The 20609-nt window shown below is 53.2% G+C and overlaps 1 protein-coding gene across 1 annotated transcript in view; it reads left to right on the top strand.

The window, feature by feature from the left end:
- Positions 1-2719: 2719 nt before the first annotated feature.
- LOC144467658 (BMP and activin membrane-bound inhibitor homolog) overlaps positions 2720-20609 on the top strand; it is a 26942-nt gene continuing 9052 nt past the window's right edge. The window contains exon 1 of the mRNA XM_078176552.1: positions 2720-3247. Within this exon, the coding sequence (XP_078032678.1) occupies positions 3121-3247 (127 nt within the window). The 5' untranslated portion in view covers positions 2720-3120. The remainder of the gene's footprint in view (positions 3248-20609) is intronic.

The raw sequence follows: 20609 nt of genomic DNA, 5'->3' as shown, positions 1-20609 counted from the left end.
AGAATCCGTCGGCGAGCGGACGGCCGCGGTGAGTCTCCGTGAAAAAAAAAACAAAAATAAAAACACGAGGCTCCGTACATGATTACATATACTGTCTGCGGACGAGACACGCGGGACCCCCTTTCGCGGAATCCACTTAAGGACCGACGAATTAGCCGAGCGAACTTAATACGCGTCTCCTCACCTGTTATATTCGCGTCACCGCAACCGGTCGATCCAGGTGGTGATCTCTGGCCGTCGGCCGGCTGATCCGCCGTGAAAGAGGACCGGGGGAACGGCCAACGAGAGCCACGCGTATGCATAATAAGGCCGGTGAATGGGGGAAACCGATTATCGGGACAAAGGGTGACGATTTATCTCGTCGATCGGCCTGCTTGAGCGCGTCCTCGCTTTCGGCTGATTTTTCTACGTTCGATGCCGAACATTACGGCCGATTATCGCTCGCTAAAAGCTGCCACCAGTGCTGTCTTCGCGACTAGCGTAAGAACTGCAGAGTTTTGTACCAAGATGAGAAATACAGGTAATTTTCGGTTGTTCGTAATTCTTTGGAAACCAGAATTCAGGTATGCCGGTATATTTACCTATAATTCCCTCCTATTTTTCCGGATTACAGACTTCGTATAATTTTCTGGAGTCTTTTGAACTTTGTGGAAGAATCGCTCTATAATGTAACAGGTTCTTGCCACCGGGTTAAATATACTCGTGTTTGAAATATTGAAAATCGTGGCTATAGAATATTATTAAAATTTTTTCAAGAATCGTAATAGAAATGTGTCTTCGTGATCAATTTTAACCAGTAGCGTGCGCTCAAGCAGAAGTCAATAACCGCCATTATATTCTTATCGTTATTATATTTACGGGCCTTATAACATGCCTTATAACAGCATGGTTATATAATGAGAGTCTGGAGGCGCATCATTTTAATCTTTAATGACTCTACCCGAGCGGAATATCAAACTACTGTCGGCATTTATTTCGGCTTTCGCTGTACACATCGGTCTCGGTATTACAATCGGTTACGGTACTATATCCGTTTCGGTATTATATCGTTTTTCGTAGCGTATCGGTATTATACCGTTTTTCTGCATTCTTTAGATTTCGGTATTATATCTGTTTTGGCGCAGCCACGCTGGAATAATACCGGTATCAAAATCATACCGGTATAAAGTGGCTGAAGAAGTGGCCGCGGGACGACATAGCGCACGACAAAGCTAAAAAGGAGACCGGTCGACGGGAGAAGGGCTGACGATCGGTGGAAGCAAGCTGCCATGCCGCCTCTTTACATCGTCGTCCCTCTTCTTCCGTTCAGGACGCACGAAGCGTGCTCAAGCGTGCTCGCGCGCGCTCCTCCGCCAAGTACAACACACAGCTCTGTGTGTTACCGTGTCCCGCGTCCGTGCGAACCTCTGCCCGTGTGTGCGTTCGCTGCTCGCCGTGTGTGCGTGCAACATGCTCCGCCACAGACACTCACCCACACGCGCTCGCCGTCGTGGCGTCTCCGCCTCGGGGCTCAGGCGCCACTGTCTCCCTTCTCTCTGTCCCTCGTTTCCCTCGCCGACCGCCCATTTCCCGGCGTCGATCCGCGCCACTCAACCTTTTACCAACACACACGAGCACACACCCGGCCTGCCCGCATACTACGTTCTGGTACAGTGGCTGCCATTAACGTAAGTGGCACACACAGGCCATGTGTGCTCTTGATCCTCTCCTAACCGATCGAATTGGTTCGATGACGATCCCATGAAGATCGATGATGCGCCCCGAGCCGCGAGAGGACCCCGTGACAGAGGACCAGCGCGAGGACCGCGCAGCCAGATACCCCACCGTCGCGCTTATGGGGACCAAATGTGCTCCAGAAAGAGCCATGCTGCCGAAGCTGGCTTAGGGTTAGCCGATCCACTCGATGTTCCCTGCCCCACTTGGCGTAGATGCGCGCAATCTATTTTCCAGCGTTTTCAAAATTCGTCCGCGGAACTTTGCTGCTTAATTCGCCGTCGTTAGACAATGCATTCTTCAATGCATCGATGATGGTTGTTCACCGTTCCTGAAACCTCGAGACAATGGTGCACTTGATGATCGTACACCTTACAAGTTATTCCAAACTTATTATCAACCTGCAACAGTTTCTCAATATTTTTCAAACAGTCGTCGGTCTTTAAAAATAGCCTCCTTAATTCCAAATTTCCGATGCCCGACGTGTATCACGTTTTTCAACAGCTCATAAATTTTTGTCCGTCGAAATAGCAAACAGCCCAAAGATATCCACAAATATCGGCAAAAAGAAATCGCAAACGATTTAGTACGAAATTCTCGAACGCGAGCGAATTTTCCCATCGAGTTCCAGCGAGGGCGGTCGAAAAATCGAGGACTAATCTAATCGCTCCTGTGTTTATTTTTTCGGGCGTACGCCCCGCAGGTACGAAGTTTTTCGCGACATGGATAAACATCGATTACCCGTGGCTGCGATCGGCGCCGATATAAAAATTGCCGTTCGATATCGTCGGAATAATGAGCGGTTCCGGCGTAAACTAGCGGAGACTAGATCGTAGATTAACGCGGCGGTCCCAGTCCGTTGAACGTGCGTATTGCGAGGCGCGGGGTTCACGGTGCGTGGTTCACCGACAAGGGGCGCGCACACTATCGCAGCCGGAGGCGGGACTCGTTTAAAAACTATCTGGCGAGTGTTCTCTTCGCCGGGTGCCCCTGGTGCGCGCCAGCCGCGGTGGAGTCGTCCGGCTGCAGGGCTGGCGTTTGCTTTTCGAGGCCCGAGCCCGAAGTGAGTCAGTCAGTCAAGCGTCGACCATCGAAGGGATCGGTCGCTCGTCGTTCCCTCTCCGTAGCCAGACGATTCTCTCTCAGTCACACCGATCGCTCTGCTCGCTCGTGCGATTCATTATTATGAATCTGTCGCCGGTCGCGAACAGGACACGCGTCTCGTGACAAATTCGGAGTTCCACGAAAAAAAAAGGAATCGCGGCGCGTTTAGTTTCGATGGGGTTTGACCGCGACTGGCATTGATCATACGCGATCCAAGAACAGTTCCGTCAACGTGATCGGAGGATCGGCGGGGATCGCCGTGGTTTTCCCGTAAACACAGTGCGTGCGATCGTCCAGGAAAAGATGCTGTCCAGAGACTTGTTGACTTTCGTGACCATGGTGTCCAGCCTGTCCATGGCGGCTATCGGTGCGTCCGTGGATCTCGACTACGACGTGCTCGGCGACAACGATGGGAAATCCGATGACAATGGTAACGTGGTTTCATTTCGGGCGCGTGATTTCATGGGAAAGTTCGGTGCACGAGCGGCGCCGAGAGCAGCGCGTGAACGAGGCCACGTGGGTGGCGGGGGTAGCCTCGGCGAAATCAATGGGGAAAACTGATGTGCTCGCTCGCGATCCCCTCGATCGAATCTGGTCTCGCAACGCGCCGCTGCTCTTTCTTTTCTGCTCGACTGTCGCGCGTTCCTGCATGCCTCCGTTGTCTCTCGTCGCGGGTTTACTGTTACACGTGGGTCCTCGCTGCATGGCAACGTTTCCCGCTGGATGATCGCCGATTACGGTGCACTTTCCTTCGCCAGCCGTATCGCATGCCACGCCGGTAATTACTCCGAATAACTCGGAGTAATTACGCTCGCCGCGCGCACGCTATTTTTAAAGACTTCGGGATGCTTCCCGTTCGTGCTTCCCGCGGACTCCGGAAGCTTTTCCACCGTGCTACATTCGATTTCCCGGCGCCAATTCGACGCGGACGCCGCGTCGAGGTATCGGGAATTAACTTTTGCGATTTGCATGGTCGGTTTCCCAAGTATTGCGCTGTTTTAAACACCGCGACTATGATAAGCAACCGCGGAGGATGTGGTTTAGCGCCACACGTTACTCGAAAGTCCACGAAAAATTTTCTTACAACTCTCAACATCTTTCGTTTTAAATATCATTGTTTTACTTTGAACACCGTGATTATTACGGGGAATAACAGGAAACAATTATGCGAAAGATTTTCTTGTATCTTTCCATCGGCTTTCCAGCTTAGTCTCTTCGTCTGGAACACTATGATTGCGATACAGAACTAATGCAGATTAGTTGCACGAAAGATCTTCTTGCGGCTCTCAACATCATTCGTTCTAGCTCTTGGTTACTACTTCGTTTCGAGCGCCGTGGTTATGACGAAGAATAACAGGAAACGGTTGCACGAAAGACTTTCTCGCAACCTCCATCATGCTTCGTTTTAGAATTTACGATCGGTTTCCTCATTTCGTGATCGGGTTAAAGGACCGAGACAGAACAGTTGAAATAGACTAAGAAACATAGACTGAGACATGAAACGAAGGTTTGAGAGAACAAATGAAGACGGTTCTACAAGATTCTATTATCGTGCAAGATTTCGTAGCTAGTATATACAATCGGCTTTGAAAGCCGAGCCTGATCGTTGAAAATCGTAGTTTCGCGGCCGACGGTTTTAATTGACTCGTTCCGAAAACGATCCCACGGGTCGTAAAGTCGCGATCGCGGTCCCTGTATCGCGAGGGCGAATCTAGATCGATCCGCGGATTAAACGGCGACGTCCAATTGGCCGGCCAGTTTATCGGTTTCCACGGAGCCGACGGTTGGTTAACGAGGGGGAATAGCAGAAACGAGAAAAGTCTCGGAGCGCCGATGAAAAATAAAGAATGCCAGATAAGAGAGCCGAGAGAAGCAGATGCAGACATGCCGGCCGCTACGTCACACGGCGCAGCCACGGTAATTGCAAAATTGTACGTTCTCCGGAACGACGGGGACGCGGCGGAGAAGGGGGGGGGGGGGGGGGAACGAGGAGGAGGAGGAGGAGGAGGAGGCGGTGGATGACTGAGGGAGGGAGAGAGAAAAAAGGCAGCAACGACGTGTTTAAACTCGTCTGCCGGTTTTTGCGCGGGGCCGGTCAGCGCGCGGCGCAATTAAGGACGCGTGCAATTTAAACGTTTTATCGATGCACGTGAGTATTCGTCGATCGAGGAAAAAACGAGAAGGTGAAGATGGATGGGGGCTTGTGTTCGTGGCGGTCTCGTTTTCATGAAAACCGGCGAGCGCGGAGAAAGAGTGAGAGAGAGGGGAGAGGAGAGGAAGCGGCGAGAGAGACCGGACGGAGGGAGGGATCGAGGAAGTCGCGACAGAAATTGAGTCCGTTACGCCGCGACCTCGCGGCAACGATAAAATCGTCCGCGAACGGAGTCTCGCCGGTTACGATCCTCGCCCGGCCCTCCCCGAATGATTCACGATCGATCGATAGATTTACGTGGCCGGCCTGGCGCCACCTGGAACCCTGGAACCCGCGAAAGAGTCCCGCGGGATCGGCCCCCACCGGGTACGCGACAGAAGGAGTTTTCGCCGGAATCCGTGGCAGCTCCGCCGCGGCGCTTGCGAAATAATAAATATTTAAATTTTGCCGTTCGCACGATACCGAGTTTAGAAAGACGATAAAGTATGCGTCGGGCGCCAGCTAGGCGCGCGGATACCGGAGTACATAATATAGTGCCTATGTGCACGATAGGTATACCTTCCGACACGCTTGTCTGTGCGGTCCTCGTTTATAAGTATGCCGCGGCTCTTCGTGCGTCGAACGGTGCGCCGGCCGATGTTCCTCTTTGTCCTCCTTCGAGCGAATTAACTCGTCCTCCCCCCCATAGGCCGGTTTACCACGGGGTGGTGACCAATTTCTCCGCCCCCCCAATTAACTTGCCATGAAATCGGTCCTCGCCCATATTCGGTCGCGTTCGACCGCGAAATTTTCGCAGCGCGAAAATCCCGGCTCGCTATCGGAATCCAGAAAGCGTTCGCCGTTGCCGAGCCGAGATGAATTCATGGAACCATTTCGCGGGCGTTATAGTTTCTGGGACGAGGCAGAACACATCGCATTCTTCGCCGCGGGAAAAAAATGTCCTCCCCCTACTCCGCTCGGGCCGGCTCGATGGCCGACGATCGCGGAGAGAAGAGCCGTTAATCTGACGCATCCGACGAATCCGGCCGTTTATCTGCGGCCACGTCAATCTTCTCGTTCGAGGAAGAACGAGAGGCCGAGCTTCTGCGCGCGGAAGATTCGAAAGCCGGGCCCGTTCTCGGCGATTCCCCGGAATCGCGAAGCTCTAGCGCCTGCGATATCGGGGAAACGATTCCTGTTGTCCGCGCCGTGGAAGCGGTAATCGCGGCACGATTTTTGCGCAAGCCGTCGCATTGTGTTTTCCAAAAGGTTCATTAAAAATTACGTAACGGATCGCGCACGCGCTCGCCGCGTTCGCCGTCGCTCCAGCCTCTTATCTGAGCTCCGATACAAACAAGTTACGGAATGGTGATACTTCTCGATCGGTTCGCCGGCTGCATATTTATAGACCGGCGAGGTCGATTCTACCGATATGACTCATTCGGCTCGGGTCCCGGCCTAGGGATTGTCAGTTTAGCGAAAGCTGCCGAACCGCGCGCCGCCTTTCCGGTGCCAATCGCGTATCGATTTCACCCCTGCCATCCCTGCGATCCAATCGCCTGAACTTCGAACGATGGCTTGTCGCAGACGGTCTTCGCAGCACAAGAGATCTCCGCGACCCCTTCAAGTACACTTGTTTCAGCTGGAGATTCTTCCTCATTTTGCTTCTCTCTAGTTGGTAGAAGTCGACCTCAAACCGCAGCTTAAACTGCAGATCTTAGTTACACGGGATTTGAAGATGGGAAATAAATCCTTCGGAGTCGCGCCTTCAACTTCTCGGTGTTCAGAAAATTATGCTTGCAAATGAAGGTCCGCATAAAGACCGGTAATCTGCAATTCAGTTAATAGAAGCTCTTTATCCCATTGCTTAATGGGCTTTTACTTATTCAGCTGCTTGAAATAGTAGCTCGACTGCAAGATTTTTTGGTTCGACGCTTGTGTTGACAGAGCGCTTGACTCTCCAATTTATAGACGCTCGACAGTAGCTTAAGTTGGAAATCGTTGGAATGCAAAATGGAAATGCTTAATTGCTGGCAATAATCTACTCGCATTGTTAAACGTGTCCCTTTGCTTCTACCGTTTTGTATACCACGGTGCAATAATTCCTCTCACATTACCGTCGAACTTAGAGCGGTCCAAGATTAATAATCGTATCTTCTATTCCCAAGTTGTTCGTTCTTGTGAACACAGTTGTCGCTGGTCCATAAAATCCACAATCTTAATAACGATATACTCTACAATGAGTCTATTTTGTCAGTTGAGGATACCGTAGGCTCGTTTCCACGAGATTCCGCATGGAAACGAGTATCTCCATAAAGACGCCGACAATTAAGTTATCGCGGCGTATCAAGAGGGTAGAGCCGTCTGGAGGGGTGGGAAGTGGAGCCTCTGTTTCTCAGAGATAACCGCGCTCCGTCCGATAAGTAATGCATTCGGGGCATGAAGAATGGCTCGCAGGACGTCCACTTGGCCGGGGATGCAACGGGACGAGCTTGTTTCTCCGGGCGAAAGAAAGAAAAAAAAAATGGGTCGCCGTCGTAAACGTTCCGGAGCAGCGTTCCCACCGTAAAATCGAGAAACGCTGGTGTCCGCGCGGCACACAGGCTTCGTTCGGCTCCGACGAGCCTCGAAAAATGCGAGCTCATCGGAGCGAGCGCGCGCGCGCGCGGGCGCACGACCGACGCCGACAAACGCAACGGGTGTACGAACGGGGCACTCATACGGCCGCCCGCGTGTTCACACTCGGCCGAGTTGCAGCTGGTGTTACGTCTGTACGCGGTTGCACGCCTATGTACAGGCGCGCGCGCACACGCGGGACAGACGTCGTCGGCGAACACAAGGACCGGCACGGTGGCGCCTGTCGGCCACACGAATGTGCATGCGTGCATGACGAGTTTATGCCTCTTTGTCTCGCGCTCGTACAAGGCGGCGCAAATACGACGCGCGCGTCCATCCTCGCGGTAACGCGAGGCGCGGATCCTCGATCTCCTTCGATTCGAGGCGAAGGACGGATTCGATAGCCTCCCGTCGAACGATCGCCCACCTTTCCCGGACTTTTTGGAAATCGTTTCCGCGGTGGCCGGAAATTACCATAAAATGCACCTGATCCGCGACATCTCCATAAGACAACACGGTTTTTCACTTTAATTAAGTAAACGACGTCGAGACGCGCGGCTTCGGCTCCCTTAGCAACGCGTCAGCACTCCCACCGGTGTGCGATACGCCGGCCTATCGAGACAAAGACCGGTGCTCTAACTAGACCAGCCTACATTTACCTATCGGATTAGGTGAATCCTGGCTAGCTCGATGACAGACCCAATTACGCGATTGGAAAGCGTTATAAAGGTGAATTGTCGAAGGTTTCCGCGTTTATCTGCCGCCGCGGTATCTGGTATACGGAAGTGCCGGGGAGGCGGATATTGTTACGTGCATCGTGTTGCAGCGGTGCGCGTACCGCGTCGTCGAAAAGTGACGAGATTTTTCTTGGCGCCCTCGCGCTCCATACGCGCCACCCACGCGTCGCGCTATCTGCACCCGAATCGGGGCCCGGCGCGTTATTTACGGCCGCTTCGCCGCCGCCGTCGCCGTCGCCGTTCCTATCGGATACTTGAATTAAATTCGATCGAGTCACCCGGAGCCGGAAGGACGAAAAAGACCGCGAGAAACGAAGTGGACGAGCGAGGAAACGGCGGAGCGAGAGAGGAGGAGGGGGCGGCGACGGCGGCGAAGGAGAACTCGAACACGAGCGTGCTCGCAATTAACGTCGATTCGCTTTAAAAATAACGATCGATTAATTGGGAGCGGCGCGCTTGCGTTCCGCGGGCCATAAATCCAGGGAACGTCAACGGGCAAGGAGAAAGTTTTATTCGCGGAAGGTTTATTTACGGGCGGACGATAACTCATGCACTTGCGCCTGCGCCTCGCCGCGGCTTGTTCCTCCTTTGCCCTCCGGTCAGCTCCGGCTCCTCCATTATTAATTAAGTATAGAGGAGCATTAATCAAAGCGGGGCCGCCACGCGAGATCCGAAATCGCGGACGAAGGACAGCGTAGACGGAGATACTTTCGCCAGATTGGTGCCGGGGCTCGTTCCAGAATGGCCACGGGCGTTCACTTTTCCAGTATCTCGATTAATCCGTGGGCCGAGCCCTCGCCGATACAAGGCTCTTATCCCTGGATCGCGATCCAACGGCGACCGATCGGGCCCGCGTCCGCGCGATAATATTTTTGCCCGGCCGCGCGCGATTCCGCAGTCGGGACGCGTCCGGTCGCTCGAAAAAATAGGGACTCCGCGGGACAAATATAACCCGCTTTTACTTGGGACGCTCGTCCCGTCCGATCGAACTTGTTGTGATTCAACAATGGTTGCGGTGCTGGCTTAGCGAGAACGCGCGGCGACGCGCGTACGCACATGCACATGCGCGTGCAAGCCGAGCCGAGCCGTGCGCCGCGGCCCGCGGAAGCCCGCGTCGTTCCGATCGGGGATTCGCACAAAAATGCTAAATTCCATCGTGTGCGAATACCCGGCATTTCGAACATGCGTAGATGCGTCAACGTTGGATTTACGGAGATTTGTATTAGGTAGATATAGCAATAAGAATTTTACTCTAATTTTTAAAGATCAATATTGTGGCGTATCTTTTCATTTGCAGTGATTGGAAAATTCATAAATTGCCGACCGATTCGTCGCACAGGTAGATGTAAAATGTAGGATATAGGCGAACCGAGAAAAATCCTTCTCGCGTCTAAGAAAATGCAATCGGCTGTATCGCAACGTCCGCCTCAGGCGTGGCCGAAGTTTCCGCGGCCGCGCTAGACGTTCACGTAACCGCCGCCACGGCAACTACTACTGTGACTCTCCTCTATACCTTTTATTTTTTTTTTGTGTCATCGATGGCGCCAAACGGCCATAATTCCTCATCAGAAATGCAACGCGTACCGTGACGCGGCGTCGCGGACTACGTTTCAATCCGTCGCTCCTCGCGCCGGAGCAGATAAGCCTTGAACGAAGCGACACGATCGATCCTGATCCTTCCTGTTCTCGCCGTGGAATGCGTTCGACCGCGTTACAGGAAACCGCGCCGAAGGCTCTCCCCGTCTTTCGATTACGCCGATCCTCCCTCTGTTTTCGCAAGAACGAATTGGTCCGGGAATTGGCCGGCGTGAAAGGACGCCGACGCCGCGGCGACCGGTGCGGTGGCGCCTAAGAAGTCATAATCACGAAATCGCCTCCATCGCGAATGCAAGACGGCGCGCGTCGACGGATAATGTCGCGCGATTCTTCGCCGCGAGCCGCATATAACCGGCCCCACCGGCTCCCCCCCCCCCGCCCCCCCCCCCCCCCCCCCCGGCCCCCGTCCCCATCGTTTCGCCATTGCTATTTACTATCGACTATCAATCAGTGGCATGCTATATTCGTAGCATTCGAATAGGGCGGGTGTCGCGAGTGTCGGTAGCGCTCGCTCGCTCGGCTGCTCGCTCGCCTCGCTCGCGCGCGCGCGCGTTATGTTAATCCGGTGCTTCGTATGCGCCATGATGCGGCGTGCAGGCACGCACGCATGCGGCATGCATGCGGCCGGTGCAGCCGGAGATGCGTCGAATTCAAATGAACGAGAGCCACAGCCTGCTGCCGTTTCACGCTGGGACTTGTGGGCTCTCTCCGTTCGTTGGCATCCCCGTGCGCGCTCGGCTTTTCGCCGATCGGCCCGATCGGTCCGCCGACAACGGCCGCGATAGCGGGAGCCTCGCCGGACTTAATTGTTAGGCCATTACCGTATATTAACGACAATGACCGCAGGTACGCAGTCGGCGCTCTGTCCCGTTCGACGCTCGTTTTCGCGAGAACGGTTCGTTTCCTGCGGACAGGCGCCGCGTATCGTACTGTCGAGATAACAACGAGTTATTCGAACGACTGACTCAACAGCGATACAGTTGTGTACGCGCGCGTCTCGCTTTTGATACAGCGGACCCTCCTGTAACGCGACCTGATCCGTTCCGTGTTCCAGCGAAGCCGTGTTAACCTCTGGAATTGACGCGCGCGTCGTTCTCAGTCGAGTACGAGACGATAACCTTTCAAGCTGCGGGCTGACCGGGACACTCACCCGGCGTGGAAACATTTTTTGGTAGTAGATACAATAGCGTCGATAAGACGAGGAACGATTTATGTAAATGGTGACAGTACGTGCTGATTAACGAAGAGAAAACAACGCTGCAAACGTATCCAGTAAAGTTTGCTTTATTTCAGAACGTTTGTAATAGAATATGGCATTACGGCTGTCGGAATTTTTGCACCGTGTTTTCGGATGGTGGTTGCAGGAGGGTGGCTGTATTAGCAATGAATAGAACCGTAAACCGCGCGTAGTCTCTGCGCTTCGTATCGCGATTCGAATATTTGCGGGCGCATCCTCGACCTGCGGGTCACGGTGGCCTCGAAACGAACGGACGAAACGATGGCTGGCCTATGCCAGGACCTCGCAGGAAGTCGAGCAGCCGGATCGACGATTTCCATCGATAATATCCCGCGTTCGCAGGCGTATCGAAATCTCGGATGCTCGACGGCCACGGACGCTGCCGCTGGCATCGAAATCACGCGCTTCCGACACTCCAGATGATCGCCATTAACGGCACGCTCGTTCCCGATCAATTAGCCACGCTCCAAGCTTCCTCCTTCGGCATGGAGCACTTTTTGCCGGCGTCCGACGCGCGTGATTGCTCGCGCAACGATAGTCCTATCGTCGTTTATAGCGGAACCACGATCCCGGTCCCTCGAGGCTGATCGTTCGACGGACTTCCGTAAACCAAGTGACTCCGTTCCGAGCCAGTCACGCGTTTCCGATCGTTTCGGATCAATATTGACAGTAAACGTTCGATAATCCTTATCTTCGATATCGGCTCAACCCGACCCGAGACCGCCGACACGCTCCGATTAGGCTGGGAGCCGTCCGCGCGTTATTTTAGCACTCGAAGGGAGCTCTCTGTTGGCTAGATTGTAACGCATTGTAGCGATCCTACTATCACCATGCGTCATTACGCAACAGGTTCTCTCGAAGCTCTCTGCTATTTGCTGTCCGAGATCGCTATCGCTGCTTCGCGGCTCATTTGAAATTCGTCGGAAAACGCCGTACAAATTTAATACATTTCGTCCAATTACCAGAGCTGGGCGTTACTCGCATAACATTGCGATGTGAAATCTCATTCGAAAAATATTTCGAATCAATTCGTCGAATAATGTTTCTGCGAAATTTCAAATAAAACTCGTCTCGTATTATAATCCGAATGAAATGTTGTTCGTGTAACATGTTGCACAATCGGATAAAAATCTAGAAAATCGAGTGACCAGAATTTTATCAGAGAACCCGATAGGATCGATAATAAACGACAGTCTCATGCGAAGCGCATCGCAAGTCTCGAACCAACGATTCCGCGTCGACTATCGCAGACTATCGATTCTGCCGTTCGCATTTCCGCCTAGCTTCTTCTCCGGTCTTCTTCTTGCGCGGGCTCCGCAGCGAACGCGTCGTCCTCGCGGATATTCATGAGCGCCGGGGACACTGGAACCGAGATATAGACATACATGCGACGGAATCGCAGCTGCAACGAGCGCAACGGTTCACCGTCGAACTTTTTTCCGGCCGGGACGAAACGACGGTCTCGCGCTTCTTCTCATCGGGCACGCGTGATCGTTGTTTCCTTCAACCGAGCGACTTGCCGCCAAATTAGGGCGGCTGGTTCGGCCGCGTAGCTCGTGGCAACAATTTCCTCGTCAGAGTGAATCGTTAGGCACTCGCGTCCGCAAAACGATTTCCCGTTGCCCGCGGAGTCATTACTTATCGGCCGGTGTATCGAGTTCGATCTCGGTACGATCGATCGATCGATCGGTCTCCAATTACGTATTCCGGAGCACTTTACGTTGCGGCGTTCTCGGTCGCGGCTGTTTTTTGCCGGTGCCGACGATAATAATCGGCGAGCGGCCGGTCGGGCTCGGTAATTATTTCACTTGACCGGAGGCATCGCGGCTGAAATCGCTAATGAAAAATTTATGGTGGGACGCGGCCACGGTTTCGTGGGGTGGCACCGGCCCAATTAACTTCATTCCGTCGGCGGAGTGTTATTATTTAGAGGATCCTCTTTGTTTCTTAGTTAACGCGCTCGCCCGCGAACTCGTCGATAACGATCGGCGGATAATAGCAGAAAGAATGGCGGCGGCTCGGACCGTCCCGATACAATCGAGCAATTATTCAAATCGACCGCGCCAGGAGATCTCGATTTTTCGGAATCGTGGCTATTACGCGAAACGACCGGCAACGATCTCTTCCGAGTCGCGGGGAGCGTCGATTGCATAATCGAGATTATAACGCGACCGAGATTGAGCAATTATCGGTCCGCGCGTACGTTCAGCCTCGTCGCCGATAGCTTTTTTCCTCGGAACGAGCGCTGGGCATTAGCTATGCCTAATAGTACATTCCTACCCCGCTGTAATTATAATGAGACGCTATATATAGCCGACGCCGTGACAGATTTCCGGAATCAATGTCAACGATTCCAAGGAGACGCCTCTATAAATAAACGCCTCCTCGAACTACCTGTGCTCGTTGCGCGAAACAATTCCTTCGCGCCTCCCGACGCGCGGCCATTATGACTCTGAAACGCGATCGATCTGTTCTCGATCGAGCTCTCCAAGATTCCATTGTTCCTTAACGTCGCGGCGACAGACTCGCCTGTTGTTCGTCGACCGCGCGATCGTTGAATTTATTTTCTTTAGCACGTGTAATTGATATCTGATTAAATAGAACGCTTTACTTAAAAGCTTCGAGGGTGTGGCGCGACAGTCACAGTGTTACACGCCTAGATCGACAAATACTTAACAAACTGGACTGTAATCGGAATAATTAATAACCCGCCGGTCGTTAGGGGACACGGAACATAGCGGTTTAATTAATTACCGCGCCGGAGGCGTTTCGTCGCTTAAACACCGATACACTCGCGCGGGTTCCACGGACTCGCGCGCAGCTGTCGATGATCGCGAGTTCCGTGCCGGCGTTCGACCGCCGGCGGAATTAATGAAACGATGGTCGTTAAACCGAACCGTTTAAACGAGCAAACAGGAAATCGGCGTTATTTGCCGATAACAAATTATTTCGCGGAGCGTTCCTCGCCGGGATCTGAACCGGGGGTCCGTTCCGCGATTATCCGAGATTCCAGGCGGTTCGCGGAAAGCCACGGCTCGTCGCGTATTCACCTGGCCGTGCCGATCCGGGGAGAAAAAAGAAAACGGCTGGAAAAAATCGGCGGCTCTCTCTCTCTCTCCGATGCCGCGCGCACACACGCGCGCGAACCCGCCTTACCATACGTGCCGCGTGAAGCAAATTGCCTGCGGGGGGATTAGGGGGGGCGGCAGAGAGGGGGGTGGGGAGACGGAACGCGGCGCAGGGGGAACGCGAAATTATGACGACGGCTGAACCGCGGTCGCTTTCTTTTTTTGCTCCGACGGTGATTAACCTGGTTCGTTGTCTCCGTCGTGAAAAACCGTGGCCTAATCGTAAATTACTGCAATCCGGGGACTCCCCGCTTCTCCCCCCTCGCCGATCGCATTTTTATTCGGCCGTTTATTCCGTTCACCGGTTTCCTCGATAGAGCTCGGTACAGTTTTTTTTCTTTCTACGCTATTTCCATTTGCTGTGATTTATAATCGGTTGCGCACAGAAAATCGAACCTCGCAACACGTGAAACGCGCCTAAGACAGATTTTTAAGCGTAATGAATTTTTGATGAGTTGAAAATGATTTTTCCGTGAGATGAAATAATGTTTGGATCAAAATCTGATAGAAATTATCGCTGTCTCTCCGGGACGAGTAGGCTCGTCGAAAACCCCAAAGTGTTTTAATGGAACGCTAATTTGTCCCGGTACAAGCGCCTTCCAACGCGGGATTACGCAAGGGTAATCCAGTTTTCAGTAGCGACGAGGTTTTAATTAGCGAGCGAGTGAGACGTCTCGGCTAACACGGTCCAATTATTTCCCCGTGGATCGTTGTGTAGAAGGAAATGATTAATATTTCCACGGACGCGGCGCGGGCAATTAAAAAAAGCTATTAGCAGGCTCGGCAAAGTGTCGAGAAAACGTGGGATTAATTCGAAGCGTTTCGTTAAGGCGGCGGCGGCGGCGTAACGTCGAATGTAACGCGGAGCAAGGCTTCTGTGTGCTTTCACCGCGCGGCCTGCCTGCCTCTCTATCAGCCACCGTTGGAGGTGATACATACTTTAAATCACGTGTTTACTGGCTACCGGCACAATTAGACAGACGGCGTAACCAGCAATTTGCCTGGGTTCTCGCAACGTTTTCCGATTGTTCCAATTGATTGCCGAGCCTGTCGAGGTCCCGCGACACGGTCCCGCGAGCACGGACCAAGCGGTTCCAAAGGAAACACCGTGCGGTGATTACAACGTAAACGCCGCGGCGAGGTCTGTTAGGCTACGATATGCCTGTATAATTAGCCGCCGCGACAAATATGGAGACGGGAGAGTCGCGTGCAAGAACGATAGACTCGTACGCTCCCGTGAAAGATTACAAGACCGACGAAGAGAGGTCTGCGAGAACTCTTTGATCAGCCCTTTGCACGATACTAAAGCTAGTCATTTTTTTTATAGAAATATTGCACCTACCTGTAACTCACAATTCTTGAGATATTTAACGTCAAAGTCTCTTTTCTCAGAAAAAAAACGAGCGTAGCTAATTATTTGTATGCTCCAAAAGCAGGTACAGCTAGCTTCAGTGCTCGAAGCTTTACAATTTTGCGAAGGCTGTTGAAAAAGTTACCCTTGAAACTCTCTCCTCGCAGGAGACAGAGAAAGAAGAAATCGTTTCCCGCGGGACTGCCTAATTGACTCCGGTTCACCTGCGGATCATGTTGGCGTAACCGTAGATGCGCCGGGTAGGTTCGGTCGGGCACCGGTAGGAAGCCGCCTGAAACCCGAGAGAGAAAGGTTTCGCTTCCACCGACGCACAAAAGACGAGGACCTGTTCCGAACGATTGAGCTGCACTTCCTTCGGGGTGGCCGGCAGGCTCTTTGTTACCTACGGTAAATCATAGGACGATCCACGGCCAAGATTTTGGTCAATGCTCGAGTCGATCGCCGCGATACCTGAAGGACCCGGCTAAGTGCTCGGTGTTCCGGAAAACTGAACGGCTTTTAGAAACTGTCCTCGACGAATATAATCGATGACAACGTTAGACTTCTTTCTCATTGATTCTGGTTGACTTTAACCCTGAACCTGCCGAGCTCTAAAAACCTCTGACAAAAATTACTCGAATAAAAAAATATATTCAAGAGATTTCAATGGAGGTAATTTATTAGCAACGTAAAGTCTGTGTCCAATGGCTAGAAAGGCTATAAGGCTATAAGGAAAGAGCTGTGTAAGCTAATCTAATCGAAGCTCTGTCAGCAAACTCTACCTGAGCAGGTATCAGTGTACGTACTTTCAAAGAACGAGCAGAATATGTCTAACATGAAAAGAGTCGTAAAAGGATAATCACTTTCCGAGTCTCCTACAACAGAGCTACAGCGGCTAAACTAATCATACTTTCGCTACCTACTATGTACCGCGCATCTTGGCACACGCGGCCTCGGGGGCCGGATAATACGTCCGATTTTCATAGTGTCACAGCAGAACGTCCACTTAGGTCCAAAGAGCATCCAGAGGCCGGCAAGATTAATCGTCGTCGGCCGCGGAGGTTTGCCGAAGCGATCCGTGCCACTGTTTGCACAGGCGAGCTCGTTCAAAGCGCCTGGTTGTCGTCGCGCGGTTGCTCAATTGTGCTTCAGCTTGGCGCACACGGAACGAAGAACAAAGACTCCCGAGGACTCGTTATTCCGCGGCGCGTGACAAGCTCTCGACGGAGAGTTTGCTTTGGCCGGCGGCGTGTCCCGCGGTATTCCAGGTATCGGGATTGCGGCGATAACGGCACGGTTTCCCGCGGGACGAGCCGGGAGAAACTCGGATTCTCGGGTTAACCCCCGTTTCGTCCGGCGTTCCATCCCCGATCGGCGATCTCGACGCGAACGACTCCGACGCGAACGACTCGCCGCCGATCGCGAAATTGGACGAGTTTACGTTCCGGTCCGGATCGGTCGCGATTCATTTTCGACCAATTACCCGATCGGATCCCGCCGAAAAAATCGGGCGCAGCAACGATCATCAAAGGTGGTCCTTACGTCGCGCCGCGCCGATGCGAAACGAGGCCGAGGATTATCATAAAAGGTCCGCGGGTCCACGCGTGTAATTTGAAGCAATTTGGCAATTGCATATAATTGGTGGAGGATGCCTTTTACTCGGGTTTGCCCGCGCCGCGCTCCACGCAGCCGAGTTAAGTAGGGCTAATCACTGGTTCTGCTCTCTCGAAAACACGAGGAACCTGCCTTCTAGCGCCGAAATGCCAAGGCCCTGCGCACCGACGCGACGCTGCCCGACGCACACAACCGGGGCACGGGCCGCGGCCTAAAACACATATACCTGGGGCCCTCGTGGAATGGCAGGACCCAGGGACCCACCTACTTCCCAGAAATAAGGGCCTCCGAGCCCCTATTGTTCTTGCTAATTGCCACCCCGCGCAACCACCCGTCCCTCCGGTCGGCTCTCTCTCTCTCTCTCTCTCTCTCTCTCTCTCCGCGTTGTCTGGGCCCCTGTCTTTAATGGCCAGGTACTCTCGGGGATGATAGTTACAGGACCCAACGCAAATACCGGGGCCCCGTACGTACCCTTTGTGGAGCCGAGGCTAGCCGAAAGACCGAGATATCCTTGGCCGAGGACAATTTCACCGGGCATCCGCCTTCGGCTACGACCTCCGCACGAAACCATCCTCGCTCGGCTCGGAGGAATGCTGCCTCTATTAGCGCCGATACAATCGATCCTCTTTCCGCTTTTCCCAACGACCGAGCGCCGCGCTTCGTCCTCGCTCGTTCGTTTCCTTCCCGCGCGCAAAATACTTTGTCTCGATTTTATTGCGCCGCCCCGTGATCCACGATTATTCCGCGCGCGTTCGCCCGGTCCCATAAATTTCTCGGATCGCGGCGCGCTCTCGGATACGGCCGATAAAATTAGCAGCCGCCGATGCCGGCCGCCGAGATCTCCCCGCGAAACTTTCTCTTATTTAATTGACTCCCGTGCCGATCTCTCGGCGATCGCTCGCGCGGGCCCAGCTTCCGTCATGTTCCTCGATCGTATCGCTGATTTACGGCGAGACTTAAACTGTCCCTCCGTTCTCTTGATACAGATTTACCCGCGGGCTGATTTACCTTACTCCGGGTGGACAGCCCTCGATCGGCGACGCGCAGCAGAATATTCAGTCCAACAGGATGGTTGCGAATACCATTTTACAGATTTTGCGCACCGTGACAAATTTTCATCGTCACAGATATTGCACGTTGGTATTATTTAATTCGTTTGTGCAATCCTGTGGCAGCGTTCCATGGTGAAAGTAGAGACTTTTGTGCTACAGTAATTTCGTTTTTATTCCCAAGCTGAAAGACAATGTGGCAGGAATTATGATACTCATTTTTCTGTCACCCCTTTCATGAAATATCCTTTTTGTACGGAGCTTTCGTGATGCAACGTTCCGTGGCATTCGGCTCGAAAGGATTCGGGAGCCGAGGCCCGTAACGTTGCGTCACCTGAGAACCCACCGACGAAATTGATTCGGCTCGTGTCACCGTCAATAAAGAACTTAACTGGTCTTTCTTCGTGGCGTCCACGGGCTCGGAATCCGGCTCGGACTCCCCGGGCCGACCGGGAGAGCAAAGGACCACGGTCCCAGCACGAAAACCAAGAGTTTTATTGAGCGGAGGAGCCCCGGTTACTCCCGGTCGGGGCCCGGCGATCCGGTGGCCACCGGTGGGGGCAGAAACCGGCCCATTATGCGGGTGCACTTGTCGTCCGTTCGGCGAAACGCTTTGCATCGTTGCGTCCACCGTAGAAATTGCTTTTACCCCGCTCTACACCCTGCCGCTTCGTATTTTATGGTCGCCGTACACCGGACAAACTGTGTCCCCCGTTGCAATATGCCCGTCACAACCTGCTGCAACCGGCCATCATTTAACCCGGTAGGCGCAATTAAAAATACCGGTGCGCCGGCTGCCTCGGGAACCGAACGGCTGGAACGAGTTTTGTGGATATCATCGTTCACAATACGTGAAAGGATAACGACTTTCGACTTCCTTTCGATCTTTTAATTCAATAGCGGCGCAATCCCATTTGAAAATAATTGATAAAAAACGCGGCCAGAAAACTCGCGAGATAGTTTGGCTTTTTCCAAAAATCTGTCGCGTTCTCGTGACCGCAGGCAAAAAGAAGGCGCCTGGCAGTGAACTCGAGAAAATGTCCGAGTTTCCGGAGGATCGGGCGGCCAAAATTTCCGGTCGACTGTAATAAGCAACGCCGTGACACGGTGGATATTCGCTCGGAGCGAAAACGCTTGGTAAGAAAATTAATTTCGTTCTTGTTACGGCTCCGTAAGAGGAAAGGAAAAAAAGATTCTGGAATACCTGTGTCTCTTTTTTTGGCTTTGGTTCCTTCGGTACACGACGTGGATTCTCGAGTGGAGAAGAAGTTTAATCGGTACCTTGTTCTTGGCCAGTCATCCTCCTTAAAAAGGAGAGAGGGCGGGGGGAGAGAGGGAGAGACCGGGAGAGAGAAGGAGAGAGGAAGCCGCGGGTCCCATTAAACGGATGCACTGTTGTCTTTCACGATTATATATATATGTATAGCGCTCGAGCATATCCTCGCCGGTTTGATAATCCGTGAGGTCCGAAATACCCTCGCCGCGGCAATAAAACGTATCGTAGACCTCCTGGAGAGCGACACGGGGCCGTCTTTCGGTTGGAGTCAATGAAGAATCGACCGAATTCGTGCGGTACCCGGTCCCCGTTTAATGGGGATCATTAGTTACAGCTTTTATCGGACGTCTGTCCACCGGGCTGGATCAGCGGGCCGCATTACCAATGAAATATAGCCGTCCGAAAAGAACTCCTATCCATATGGAATTTAACGAGCCAATTAGCCGGCCCTCTCCTATCCTTGACAATTAGTGAAACGCCCGTCTCGTTTCGCAACTTTTCCTCCTCGGCTTATCCGATCGATTTCTCGTACTACGGGCCAAACGGGACAGGCTCGTGTTCCAGCTGTTTGAAAAATATCTCCGATCGGAGACACAGCGATGGGCCCCGATAACGGGTGGGGGGTAGCCCCGTGAAATTTGTTCGGTATCCGGTGCCGGCCGATCCCGCGGATCACTCCGATCTCCGGCACAGCCTTCTTCCTACAGATCCGAATACCGTCAGCGGCACACGCTCTCGGACCAAAGTTTCTCACGAATCTCTCCGGGAACTCGCCGGGGGGACCGGTCCTCCTCGTCGGTCTCCTCTCCTCTTCCATCGTCCAGGCTCCACCTTCTACCTTCGCGTCGTCCCTCGTCGGCGGCCCGGTGGCCACTCCTTTCGGCGTCGATGAGGAAACCGTCCCCGGGCCCTTTTTGTTCTTGCGCATAACTCCGCAGGTTCATAGCCCACTCGCAGCCGCGCCGCACCGGGAACAGGTGTCCCGCGGTGGCCCAGGACGTGACTCGCCTCGGGACCCCCTTTTTCGTCCTCCCTGCAGCAAACGTTTATAATTCTC

Source organism: Augochlora pura, chromosome 3 (assembly GCF_028453695.1).
Source record: "Augochlora pura isolate Apur16 chromosome 3, APUR_v2.2.1, whole genome shotgun sequence".
In the NCBI taxonomy this organism is placed as follows: Eukaryota; Metazoa; Arthropoda; class Insecta; order Hymenoptera; family Halictidae; genus Augochlora; species Augochlora pura.
The sequence above is the reverse complement of the archived record's forward strand: the minus strand, read 5'-3'. Positions and strand labels throughout refer to the sequence as shown.